This window comes from Oryctolagus cuniculus, chromosome 8 (genome assembly GCF_964237555.1).
Source record: "Oryctolagus cuniculus chromosome 8, mOryCun1.1, whole genome shotgun sequence".
Lineage (NCBI taxonomy): Eukaryota > Metazoa > Chordata > Mammalia > Lagomorpha > Leporidae > Oryctolagus > Oryctolagus cuniculus.
The window spans coordinates 89,507,949-89,522,229 of record NC_091439.1 but is presented as its reverse complement, the minus strand read 5'-3'; the positions used below and the strand labels follow the sequence as shown (position 1 = coordinate 89,522,229).

Sequence of the window (14,281 nt, the reverse complement as noted above, 5' to 3'; positions counted from 1 at the left end):
TTTGCCACTAAAGGATCATAGCCACAATGGCCCAGGAAAAACATGCACAAAGGATTCTGGCTTCTAAATGCAATTCCCTCCTAAAAGGAACCAGGGCTTCTTAGCAAAATGGTTGATGTTAGGTCTGTTGGAATAGGCAAAGTTTGGGGTGAACCTGGAGCTTTTCTGATGTGCCAAAAAACAATGAAGTGAGGGTCATATCTTTAAAATAGACACAGGAGCCAACTTACAGGGGGTAGCCAAATTCAACACAATTGAGTATCAACAGTAATGACAGCAGTGTATTACATCACTTCGAATTAACAACAATCAGTGATAATAAAGAATGCTTGCTGCCCAGAACTCCACTAAGGTCTCCCACGTGGGTAGCAGGTGCCCAAGCACTTGGGCCATCCTCTGCTGCTTTCCCAGGTGCATTAGCAGGGAGCTGTACCAGAAGCTGAGCAGTCTGGGCTCTGATACGGGATGCTGCTGTTGCAGGATTAACTTGCTGGGCCATTTCACAAGCACCGCTTCAGGGAAGTTTTGCAATGGGAAGCGCTGGGAAGAACAGAAGGCAGGAGGACAGAAGAAGCCAAGGCCCTGCTTCCCCTCACTCTACCTGAATGGGCTCTGGCAGCACCTTCCAGGCAGCTTTCCTGCATGCAAGCTCCTGCTTCTCTGCCTCATGCAGCTCCCCTTCTCATTGTCTTACCAGCCCAAAGGCAATCACAGCTTCCTATAGGTGTCAATTCTGGGTTGTCTCAGCCCCTTAGGTTGCACAGTTCTCACACCCAAGTAACCAATTCCCTGTATTAAAAGCCACCTATTTATTCCAGCTGTGTCCATTTCCCTGACTGATTTGAATCAAAAGCAATGGGTGCCTGAACCAAAGCAGTGGTGATGGGAATGGAGAGGGGAAAATGTATTAGAGTATAAGGAGCAGAACTAGGAGTCTCACTGGATGTGGGAGCAGGTGAGAGAAAAGGAGTAAAAATGATGAAGAATCTGACACTGGGTGGACTAGGAAACACAAGAGAAGACCTTAGGAAACATAGTGGGATGTGCTGAGGTTGACATGCCTCAACACAGAAACAATTTAAGCTAAAGAGATAATGTAAACATATACTAAGACACAGACATGCTCATTGAAGACTAAACACTTTCCTCTTCAAGAACAATAAACAATACGGTAGACACACAAAGGCATGTTCTGCGCAGTTAAAAACAAAACATCCTGAAGAATAGCAGCTTGAATGAGTACTATGAAGAGTGCTTAATTCTAATTTCTTCTCTACTGGTTTAATAAAGGCTACATGTACATACCTCCGTTGGATGTGATGCCACTACTTGATAAAAGATCTTCATTATTTGACTCACAAGCTTTCTGTTCCATGTTAACTACTGATACCTCTTCTGAAGAGATCTTGAGATATGGATGCCTCCTTGTTTGGTTCTTCAGTTCTTGTCTATGAAAAACAGGGATTTAATCTTTAGTACTATATGAAAAATATCCACAGGAAAAAAAAACTGACTTTGTTAACAGCTGAAACTCAGTAATAATTTTTCCCTTAGAACAGCAACTGCAAAGAAATATTTTATTATTATGTAGATCAGTAAGCAAAAGAATCTTACTGTGGAAAATGGATTTTAATAGCTAAGGGAATTATTAAAAATAACCTGAAAGTAAAAAATAAACACTTTAATTATTTTGGTAATTAGTGCACTGCTTTGGGGCAGAGGCTTTCTCTTTTTGAGTGTCCCATAAAGTTGCATTGTCAAATAATGGAAGATAATGTCTCCTTAATAAAAGCCAGAAATCATCAAATTAGAATTCATTAATGAAAGCTGAAAAACTTCTTTAATATCAAGTATAATCACAATTTTATTTAAAATTTTTGTTGCTTATTTACATTTTAAAGGCAGGGAGAAAGAGACACATACACACAGAGACAGAAACAGAGAAAGATCTTCCCTCTGCTGGTCCACTTTCCAAATGCCCTGCAACACCTAGAGGTGGGCCAGGCTAAAGCCAAGAGCCAAGAATTTAACCCAGGTCTCTCATGTGGGTAGCAGAACCCAACTGCTTGAGCCGTCATCTACTGCCTTCCAGGAGGTGACCTGGCAGGAAGCTGCAGTGAGGAACAGAGCTGAAGTGAGGAAGCTGAAAGGGAAGTGAACAGGAAGTGAGGAAGTGACCAGGAAGCTGAAGTGAGGAACAGAACCAAAGAACGCCGTGCAGGTCTCTTAACTGCTACTCCAAACGCCTGTTCCAGTTGTTACAACTTCAGATTAGGTCAAGAAGAGAGTTCTTGCTTTGGTAAACAATGGAGGTGGCCTGATTCCAAATCTCTCCTTCATCCTTCCAAAACAACAATGACATCAACAAGGAGGACAAATAACACCACACACACTCCATGCATCACTAGAAGACAGAGAAAACCACGTCCTTCAAATTATCTCTGAGAAACTGGCAATTTTTTTTTTACCCGAAAGAGCTCCTACATCCCACTGACTACCACTGCAAGCCTGAGCTGAGGAGTATGGGAGAGGAGGGGCTGAAAAGACTGAAAAATATCAGAGGTGAGAAGACTGAGAGAAAATACGGGCAATTTTACCACCGATACATGGGCCGACAGGAGCCAAAATACTGTGCGGCTTTGGAACCTTAGCATCCATGGCCTTGACTAAGGGTATGGAGGGCCTGAAGAAGTGGCAGCTGTAGAGCGGCAGTGTTTCTTGGGGGAACCAACTATTGAGAAAAGAGGGGGACTTCCCTGAGACTTGGCAGTAAAAGGGAAAAGAGAAAGTGAGAGGAAAGTTAAGAAAACAGCAAAACCACAAAACAGAAGCAAGATACACCCTCTGCCCTGCATGCCTCCCATCCAGCATCACCACCACCCAATAAAAGAAGCCACGTGGAAGAACCATGTCCACAAGAGGAACTGGAATACATAAAACCAGACCATATCCATACAAGATTACTGCAAAATAGAAAATGCAGATCAAAGTTTTTCTGATCAGAAGTGCCCTTTCCCAGAAGAACAAACACTAACTCAAAGAAAAATGGACAAAATATTCTACACTGAATGAAATATTCTCAAATAAGCTTTGAGAGATATGAATCAGAAATGTAAAAATCTAAGAACAGAAATGGACAAGAAACCAAATGGGAAGAAATGAAATCAGAGTTGACTACATTACGGAAGTCAAAAATTACATCAGAAATTTATAAAGTACAAAGGAATGATATATTGTGAAGAGAAATTCACAACGGCATTGAAAAAGAATCAGGAAAACCGGAGTCAGAGCTGTGGCTCAATGGGTTAAGCTGCCACTTGCAACACTGGCATCCCATATGAGCACCGGCAAGTCCAAGATGCCCCACTTCTGATCCAGCTCCCTGCTAATGTGCCTGTGAAAGCAGCAGAGGATGGCCCAAGTGCTTGGGCCCTGCCACCCACATGGGAGACCTGGATGGAGTTCCACGTATCTAGCTTCAGTCTGGACTAGCCCTGGCCATTACAGCCATTTGGAGAATGAACCAGTGGATGGAAGATCTCTCTGTCTCTCCCTCTATCTTTCAAATAAATAAAAAAAAATCTTTAAAAAAAATGAAGATTATGCCTGTGCTGTGGCTCACTTGGCTAATCCTCCACCTGCAGTGATGGCACCATGGGTTGTAGTCCCGGTTGGGGTGCTGGATTCTGTCCTGGTTGCTCCTCTTCCAGTCCAGCTCTCTGCTGTCGCCCGGGAGGGCAGCGGAGGATGGCCCAAGTGCTTGGGTCCCTGCACCCACATGGGGGACCGGGAGGAAGTACCTGACTCCTGGCTTCGGATTGGTGCAGCGCTGGCCGTAGCGGCCATTAGGGGAGTGAACCAACAGAAGGAAGACCTTTCTCTGTCTCTCTCTCACTGTCTATAACTCTCTCTCTGTCTCTGTCTCTCTCTCTCACTGTCTAACTCTGCCTGGCCAAAAAAAAAAAAAAGAGAGAAAAATCCTCAGGGATCCAGGCAAAAAAGTTGAAACGGATCAGCATAAAAAACAGACCGGCATTATTCAAAAACAATATTCAAAGCTAGGCAACATTTTAAAAGAAATATACAGAAAGTACAAACCAAGGATATCACATCCATCCAAGATCTCCTTCTAAAGGTTCAAGGCCACAGTCATACAGCTTTCTACAAGTCGGAACACTGCACCCCCAGGCCCCTCTGAGGAGGTCTACTGGAGAGGATGAACTTCACCCAATCAATAGATGACCAGGAAATGTGGCCAGGGGTCAACAACTGGTGAAACTTTCAATTTTTATGTAGTTTTAAATTTCTTCTAAATAAAGTTTGGGGGAAAAAATGTAAAGACAAACATTAAAATAGATGATTAGGGTAAACTTCAAGGGCTGATGGTGAACCTTTCACCATTCAGTTGTAGAGCTGAGACCAAAATAAGGCTGGGACCACAACCCCGGAAAACAACATATAAATAAATACTATCATAGTGACAAAGGAGGACAAATGAAACCAAAAATGGGAGGATGGCTAGATTGGGAGGTGGGGGGATAAGTAGAAGACCACCAAATAGCTTTACAAAGGAAGTCAGTAGTAATCAAAGAACACAGTTTATGGAAGAAAAATGGAGTTTACAAGAGCATTGGAAAAGATATTAATACAAAAATAGCCACTACAGTAAAAATAACAAATCTTCTTAAGTGACAGAAACAAATTTTGAAAAGAAAGAAGTAACACCAAATAAATTCAGCAACTATAACATAATATATAAAGTAGTTACACTAAAAGATAATACACTAATGTGAAAATAATGTGATAGAATTTAGACCAAACACAACAGCATATTGATAGACATTAAGGGACTCACCTTACCTACTGAAAGAAAAGGGTTTTCAAATTGGCTTATTAAGAAAAAAAAATTCTCTATGCTGTGTACAACAGGTATGCTTAAAACACAAGAGATGCAGAAAGACTAACAATAAAGGAATAAAGAGTCACCAAGCAAATTAAAATAGGAAGAAAGTACAGGTTACATTCCAATACCAGGGGCTGGCGCTGTGGCATAGTGGGCAAAGCTGACGCCTGCAGTGCCGACATCCCATATGGGCACTAGTTCGAGTCCCAGGTGCTCCACTTCTGATCCAGCTCTCTGCTATGGCCTGGGAAAGCAGTAGAAGATGGCCCAAGTCGTTGGGCCCCTGCACTGGTGTGGGAGACCTGGAAGAAGCTCCTGGCTCCTGGCTTAGGATTGGTGCAGCTCTGGCCGCTGCAGCCATCTCGGGAGTGAATCAGCAGATGGAAGACCTCTCTGTCTCTCTCTCTGCCTCTCCTTCTCTCTCTGTGTAACTCTTTCATATATATATATATATATATATATATATATATATATATATATAAAAGAATCCAATACCAGGCCTAGTAGTCTTCAAGCCAAACAGCATTAAAGACAAAGGGACACTTAAAGTATAAGGTATAAGGTATATAGGTATAAGCCATGTTCTATAATCAAGATATAGTACTTCTGATTACCTGTGTGCCACATAACATAAATAATTTAGAAAAAAAAACAATTTCAGAAGTTGTAATAAGAACTAGAAACAGTAATAACAAGAGGCTTTAACAGGCCACTCAATACCACATACCAAGTAGACAAAAAGTAAGACTATAAAAGATTTAGATGAAATAATCACTGAAATAGGGGCTGGTGCTGTGGCGCAGCGGGTTACGCCCTGGCCTGAAACACCAGCATCCCATATGGGCACCGGTTCGAGACTCGGCTGCTCCGCTTCTGATCATCCAGTTCTCTGCTGTGGCCTGGGAAAGCAGCAGAAGATGGCCCAATTCCTTGGGCCCCTGCACCCACGTGGGAGACCCAGAGGAAGCTCCTGGCTCCTGGCTTCGGATCGGCATAGCTCCGGCTGTTGCATTCAACTGGGGAGAGAGCCATCGGATGGAAGACCTCTCTCTCTCTCTCTCTCTCTGCGTAACTCTGACTTTCAAATAAATAAATCTTTTTTTAAAAAAAGAAATAATCACTGAAATAGACCATTATATTTAGATAGCAGGGAACATGCCTTCTTCTCAAGAGCACATGCAAAAATCCATCATGTTCTAGGGGACAAATGAAAGACTGGTAGGTTTCATGAAGTAGTAATGTTGAACTCAATACCTTGTGGTCCCAATGGAATGAAACTAGAAATTGAAAATGAAAACCCAAAACAAAAAGGCTACTCCACCTGGAAACCAGAAGGCTGTTTATTAAATAACTTTTGTGCTAAGAGAGATGCAAGCAGAAATTAAAGAATTTCTGAAAATAATAATATACTACAAATCAAAATTGGTCAGATACATTAAAAACACTGAAGAGGAAAATTCCTAGCCCTGAACACCTATTTCAATAATAATAAAAGAATGAAAATAAATTAAATCTTTAACAGAAAAAAAAGTAAGCCAAAAGAAAGCACATGAGGAAAGTATTAACAATAAAAGCAAAAAGTGGGGTAGAAAACAGAAAAACAATAGATCAAATTAATAAACCAAAATCCTAGTTATTTAAAAAATAAAAAACTAAAACAGACATAAGTAAAAACTGTCAAAGTGAAAGAGATTATACATCACACTTACTATTTTACATTACTTCATAATTATAAGCATACTGTTAAAAAAGCCAACCAACCTGTGAGTTAAACTGTTTTTATTGAACAGAATTCCATTCTTTTCAATAACAGTTTCCTCTTTTTGATTACCGAAGTGCCATCTGTCAAAACCACAATTAAAGATAAATTCTACCTGAATATATTCCATGCCATCATTTCTAGGAAATAAGTAGTAGGGAGGGAGACATTTCATGGAGAATTATAACAAATAGAATGTTAGTCAAGATTGCTAGGCAATTTCACTGTTCCAAATTGAGAAGACTGCCGTTTGTGGGGGAAGGGGTGTGCAACGTTATTGAAACAAAGTTATTGTGAATGTTTGGTGTGTAATTTTACACACTAAAACAACCTATTTGGGGGTTCTTTAGGAAAATGACTGATTCTTAGAAAACTCAAATTACTGAGCAATGTTACTTTAAATTAGGTCAAAAGCATGGAGTGAGCAGGGCAGGTAGGATCATAGTCCAGTATTGGGAAATGATAAACTAATCCACTCTGCTGGATACCAGTATCTTTATTATCAAGTGGGAAACAAACAACAGGGTAAGGAAAATGCACACTAAAAGCTGGAGAAGAGAGGAGAGAATAAAGGGCAAGTTTGAGCTTAGATGTTCTGATGTGGAAACCATACTTTGACAGATGACGACGAATGCAATGTACTCATGCATTCAGTACCACTCATTGGTAACAGGTCACTGGAAAGCAGCATTTAGAGGGGCTTTTTTCTTACAAAATTAGTAGTTTAAAGACGACAGATAGATTTATGTAAGAATTTTTTTAATGTTTAAGTCACATTGCTTTTTAAAATTTTTCATTTTTTATTTGAAAGAGAGACAAAGACAGGGATCTTCTGTTGGTTAACTCCCCAAGAGCACACAACAGCTGGTGCAGGGCCAGGTCAAACCAAGGAACTCAGAACTCAGGGACCCAACTAACTGAAGCCATTATCTGCTGGCTTCCAGGTGCACGCTACCCCAAAGTGGGAATCAGAAGTGGAGCTGGGACTTGAACCCAGGCCCTCCAATGTGGGATGTAAGTGACCCTAGCAGCATCTTAACCCTCAAGGACAGGGCCTTCTCCCTTGAAAGCTTTAAAATGACCATTCATTTGCAAATAATCTGCTTACCCCTAGGTTTGCCAATACTATTTGTTATTTTTTGTGCCTTAGAATAATGAAATCTGCATTTAAAAACATTTAAAACAATTGTGGGGCCTGTGCTGTGGCTTAGCAGGTAAAGCCGCCTGCTTGCTCCCTGCTGTTGCACCTAAGAAGGCAGCAGAGTGTGGCCCAAGTCCTTGGGACCCTGTACCCATGTAGGAGACTGAGAAGCAGCTCCTGGCTTTGGTCTGTCCCAGACTTGACTGTTGCAGCCATTTAGGGAGTGAACAGGCAGATGGAAGATTTTTTTCTCCCTCTCTCCCTCTTCCTCTCTCTCTTTCTCTGTAACTCTGCCTTTCAAATAAAATACATCTTTAAAAAATAAAAACAGGGGCCAGCACTGTGGCACAGCAGCTTAAAGACCAGGCTGCAGTGCTGGCATTCCATATGGGCGCGGGTTCAAGTCCCAGATGCTGCACTTCCGATCCCTGCTGATGCGCCTGAGAAAGCAGAAGATGGCCCAAGTGGGAGACCTGGAAGAAGTTTCTGGCTCCTGGATTTGGCCTGGCCCAGCCCCAGTTGTTGAGGCCATTAGGGAGTGAACCAGCAGAAGACCTATCTTTCTCTGTCTATCTCTACCTCTATCTGTAACCCTGCCTTTCAAATAAATAAATTTTTTTAAAAATAACAAAATATTTATAAATCAAATTTTCACTAATTTAGATTGACTATGTTCTCAATTTGGCTAGACATTCAGTGATTCTCTACTTTCATAACGTCGTAAGAATTAGAACATTATTCCTGGGGCTGGCACAATGACTTAAGATGCCAACTGCAATGCTTACATCCCATATGGCACTAGTATGAGTCCTGACTGCTCCACTTCCAACCAGCTCCCTGATAACATGCCTGGGAAGGCAGTGGGAAATGGTCCAAGTACTTGGGCCCTGCCACCCATGTGGGAGACCTGAATGGCGTTCCAGGTTTCCGGCTTCAGTCAGGCCCAGCCCCAGCCACTGCAGCCATTTGGAAAGTGAATCAGCAGATGGTAGCTCTCTCCCTTTCTCTCTCATTCTGTAACTAACTTTAAATATATAAATAAATCTTTAAAAATATATTATTTCTATTTTCAGGCATAAGGCTTATGGAATTATTAATGATTTATGGAAAAAGAAGGGTGTTTGCCTTAATAAATAAAAAAACTGGTTAAAACTCTACACTTGGTTGATTTGGGGATCATAACATAAACTTACATGTGTTTGCTTTAAATCCCTGAATAAAATACAGAGATAAAATCTTGGCCTCTTCTGATAAGCCCAAAGTACGAACAATGCTGCCTGATTTAAAATTGTGAGCAGGTTCACAGTGCAAGGGGCTTTAAATTTCTGACAAGTATTAAATATATAAATATTCTCCTTTAGTTATTTGATTGGAATGTTGCAGATAAGGCCTTAGAAAACTACAGACCACCAAGAGGACTTTTGGAGAAAAATATAGGTTTCAGTTTTGGTTACACAGTAAAGCTAATGGGCTTAAAAGTATATCCCGAGTTCTTATCCCTGCTGCATGGATTCCCAAAGGCTATGAGGATGTATATGACACTATTGCACTTTCCCTGGTGTAAACAGTACCTACCTTGATTTCTTTTCTTGTGGATATTTCTTCTTCTTTTTAAAAGATTTATTTATTTATCTTTATTTATTTGGAAGGCACCTGGGTTAACATTATGTCATAGCAAGTTAAGCTGCTGCCTGCAGCGCCGGCATCCCATATGGGCACCGGTTCAAGTCCCGGCTGCTCCACTTCTGATGCACTTCCATGCTAATGTGCCTAGGAAAGCAGTGGAGAATGGCTCAAATGCTTGGGCCCCTGCACCCACATGGGAGATCCAGAAGTTCCTGGTTCCCGGTTTAGGCTTGGCCCAGCCCTGGCCATTGCAGCCATTTAGGGAGTGAACCAGTGGATTTAAGACCTTTCTGTCTGTATCTTCCCCTCTCTCTGTAAGTCTCTGCATTTCAAACAAATAAATCTTATTAAAAATGCATTTTTAAAAAATAAAAAGTAAGCACAGTTACAGATAGAGAGGGAGAGACAAGGAGAGAGATCTTCCATTTGCTGGTTCACTCCCCAAATTGCTACAACAGCCAGAGCAGGGTCAGACTGCAGCCAGGAGCCAGAAGCTTCTTCTGGGTCTCCCACACGGATGCAAGGGCCCAGGGACTTGGGCCATCTTCTACTGATTTCACAGACCACAGCAGAGAGCTGGATAGGAAGTGGAGCAGCCAGCACTAGAACCAGCACCCATATGGGATGCCGGCACTGCAGGCACTGGCTTTACCTGCTACACCACAGCATAAGCATCAGCCCATGGCTGCTTCTTAAGGTTAACCTTTCCCACGACTATGATAGAATAAATAACTGCCTCCATAGAAAGTGACTTAGAATTGAAGCCTTATTTTGATTAAGTACAGACTACTTCATCAACTAATGACTCAAGCCCCTCGTCAAACCCACGACTGAGGAATTTACAGGACTGATGCATGCATTCTGCTAGAACCAGACAGCAGGTATGTTCTCCTTGGGAAGTTCTGCAGTGTCCCTGCATTGATCCAAATATAATATATCTGGGTTGGTACAGTCTCAGAAACACAGTAGGGATATATTTAATGCTGACCAACATTGTACTGCCCAAGTTACTATTATTTGCTCAATAACTTCACATCACTCTCCCTGTCTGCTTTCTCAATCACATTCTTTCTAGATGCTGTCACTGACACTGAGCATTCAAATCCCAGGTCTGTAGTCTACTAGCTTTTGTGATCTCTTGCTTTTATTTAATTTTTTTGAAAGGCAGACAGAAAGACACATAGAGTTCTTTCATCTACTGGTTCACTCCCCAAATGCCCCCAACAATCAGGGCTCAGCCAGGCCTGAGGCAGGAGTCTGGAACTCAATCAGAGTCTCTTACTTGAGTGTAAGGAACCCAAGTACTTGAGCCATCACCTGCTGCCTCCCAGGGTGCTCAGGATTAGCAGGAAGATGATTGGAAGCTGAGCAGCCAGACTGAGGCACTCTGGTATGGAACGCAGGCATACCAAAATGGCACCTTAATTGATGTGCAAACACCAACACCCACCACTGTTGTGCCCTTGAGAGCAATATTAAACCTCTTGTAAGACTGTCAGATGGAGATAGAGTATATATTTCAAAAGATGAAGGGCTGGGGCAGGCATTGGGGTAGGCATTGTTAGGCTTCCTTTGGGGACGCCTGCATCCCTTATCAGAGTGCTGGTTCAGGTCTTGGCTGCTCCGCTTTCAACCCATCTCCCTGCTAACGCACCTGGGAAGCAGCATACAGTGACTCAAATGCTTGAGTTTTTGCCACCCACGTGGGAGATCCAGATGCAGTTCCAGGCTCCTGGCAGTTCTAGGCTTCCTGGCCCAGCCACTGCTGCAGCCATCTGAGGAGTAAACTAGTGGATGAAAGAATTCTATTTCTTTCCCCCCTCACTATCACTTGCTGTTCAAATAAATATGGATAGTAATAATAAATAATAGTATGGTAATAATTATTTAAGATAGTGCTACTATCCATTTAAGCAGTATACTCATATATGCATACTAAATCACTTTCCCAAAATAAATGGCTACTTCATTCTGCTTCTCTAAAAAGAAGACACAAATTTCATATAGGTCCAGAAAAGAAAGTAGGTTTAATCTGCATTGACTAAACACAAGGACTATTGTAAAATAATAGAGAATTAAGCTATTTCAGTTCAGACTTAGCTTCTACATAACCCCAGCTAACAGGGAGGCAATATAGAAGAAACACAGAACTTGGAATGAGGAAGCAGAGTTCTGTCATTGGGTAGCTATGACAACATAGTTTTTAAATTATTCCTGAGCCTCAATTTCCACCTTTACTCCATGAGCTTGCACCTGTTATTTCTCAACCCTTTTTAAGCCTTTAAATTATCTGTGCCCTGACGACACACCCTTTTCTGTGGCCTGGAGAAACCTCTGTGGAATGCAGACAGCTCCACTGAATAATCTGAAAATCAAAAACATAAAGCTCTTCTAGCTTTTCTATTTCAGATATTCCAGTTTAGGCATTCATCAAGTTCAAGGCTTCACAGTTTCCAAAATAAAATACAAATAGATCTAATAAATTGATTTATCAATTGTATATGCTATTAAATACAACTAGAATAAGAGATACTTCGATTTCTGGATATTCTTATTTTTACCTATTCTATTAATACTTATAAAATGAAAATATTTAAAACCTGCCTGTTAACATATATTTAATTAACTGCAACATTATTTTCAAAAAAAGTTCAACACACGAGTTTATTAGTTGAGATTTGGGTAACACCTAAGTCACAGGCATATATTGGAGGTGGTGTTGTGGTGTAGTAGGTAAAGTCACCACCTACAACGCCACCAGCGTCCCAAATGGGTGCCGGTTTGAGTCCTGGCTGCTCCACTTCTGATCCAGCTCATTGTTAATGGCCTTGGAAAGCAGCAGAAGATAGCATAGGTACTTGGGCCCCTGCACCTACACGGGAGACCTGGAGGAAGCTCCTGGCTCCTGACTTCGGACTGAACCAGCTCTGGCCATTGCAGCCTTTTGTCAAGTGAACCAGAGGATGAATGATCTCTCGCTCTTTCTCTGTAACTCTGCCTTTCAATTAAATAACTAAATATTACAAAAATATCATAGATATATAACAGGATCCACAAAAATTGTTTAACTCTTTTTTATATGAAAGTAGATTACAAGAAGAAGGAAGACCCAAGTGAACCAGGAGGTTGAAGATGGAAGAGTAGGGAGGGAGCTTACTTCTCTAGTACAGGAGAAGAGAGCTTTTAAAAAGTGGAGAGAGTGTAGTTTCATGGAAGAGTTAGGGAGAAAATGGCAGAGGAAATTACTGAAATTAGAGGGACACGGTGGACCTATGTGGAGGGTGTGAACGCCCGCAACTTGTGACTCCAGCAGCCAAGAGCCTATATACCAACGTTGGAAAGTGAGGTGAGACCAGACTGCAGCCCAAGCCACTGGCAAAAAAGCTGTAGGAAGAGCCTAGTGGGAACCTGTCCTGGAGCCCCGTGGGGGAGAGTGTACCTGCCAAAATAGAGGAGGAAAAACAAAAGGATGGGACAGATACGTTTCTCTTCCCTAATCACTTTACAATGGTGACCTGTAGCAAGCCAATAGAGTGGGCACCATTTTAGACATATGTAACAGCAACCAGCCAAATGAAAACTCCCCACTCTGGTGGGGAGAACTAACAGGGGTCTAGGAGCTTATGATTGTGTGAGGCTTCTGTAAGGGGACTGTGAAAAAAACTGACGGTGTGTGGGAGGAACCACGGTGTGGCTGGGGCTTAGGGGAGTCACAGTGGGAGACTCCACAGGCTCAGGGCTGCCTGGTTACCTGGTGAGGGACATTGCTGCGGAATCTGAACTTACACTGAGGACTGCACAGATTCTTTGTGTGGTCCTTGGGACAGAGCGGACAAATATACCTACTGGAGCTAGCACTCAGGCACTAGTCTCCTTTGAGGAGAGGAGCTCAGCTGAGCAGAATAAATGTCCCTTCTGATTAAAAACAGAGAGAGAGAGATTTACTGCACCAAATGTGGGTGTGACCTTAGGCATGCCCTTAACCCTGGAGAACTAAACAGAGCTCCCTGGCCACACCCACTACAAGCCTCTAGATATTCACTGAAAGCAGACATTCCACTTATCTACAGAGTCATAGTACAAAGATGAAAGCCACCACCACCACAACAACAACAAAAAAAAAAAAAAGAAGGAAACCAATGAGTATCTCCACAAATGCTGAGTAACAAATGTACCAATTCAAGAAACACGAATAAGGAAGATAACATGATGCCCCAAAAGAACACAACACTTTTAATACTAGATTGTGAGGATGATGAAATAGAAGAAATGGAATTTAAGAAATTGATCATAAGGTTACACAGAAGTAATCAGAAGCAAATGCAGAAACTACTGAAATCCGTACAGGACACAAAAGAAAATTTCTCCCGTGAAATTGAGAATCTTAAAAGAGAAATCAAAATGAAATGAAGAATTGAATAGAACAAATAAAAAGGCAGTGAAAAACCTTAACAACAGAATGGGTGAAGCAGAAGAAAGAATAGTGGACTTAGAAGACAAAGCACAGGAAATTATGTAGTCAAACCAAAGACAAGAAGAGGAAATTAGAAAACTAAAAACACTCATGGGAATCTACAGTATACTATAAAACAACTCAACATATGGGTTCTAGGAGTTCCTGAAAGCATGGAAATAGAGAAAGGATTTGAATACCTTTTTAGTGAAATAATAACAGCAAATCTCCCTAATTTGGAGAAAGACAGGGACATCCAAGTACAGGAAGCACATAGAATTCCTTTTAGACGTGGCCAGAAAAGATCTTCACCACAATATACTGCTCAATGAAACTCATCACCGTAAAACATAAATAAAAAGATTCTAAAATGTGCATGCGAGAAATGTCAGATTACTA

At 41.6% G+C, this 14,281-nt stretch overlaps 1 protein-coding gene across 6 annotated transcripts in view; it reads right to left on the bottom strand.

Annotated features, from left to right (window-relative positions):
• CCDC158 (coiled-coil domain containing 158) overlaps positions 1-14,281 on the bottom strand; it is an 87,455-nt gene that overhangs the window by 61,691 nt on the left and 11,483 nt on the right. For 5 of the 6 annotated variants that reach the window (XR_007909219.2, XR_011378391.1, XM_051819666.2 and 2 more), the window contains exon 2: positions 1,306-1,448. Coding sequence is in view for 4 of the 6 variants with exons in the window: in XM_051819666.2 (XP_051675626.2) it covers positions 1,306-1,375 (70 nt within the window). In the remaining 2 variants the exon portion in view is untranslated. Of the gene's footprint in view, positions 1-1,305; positions 1,449-6,664; positions 6,746-14,281 lie in introns of all 6 variants that reach the window. The other variant, XM_051819665.2, reaches the window with a different exon arrangement.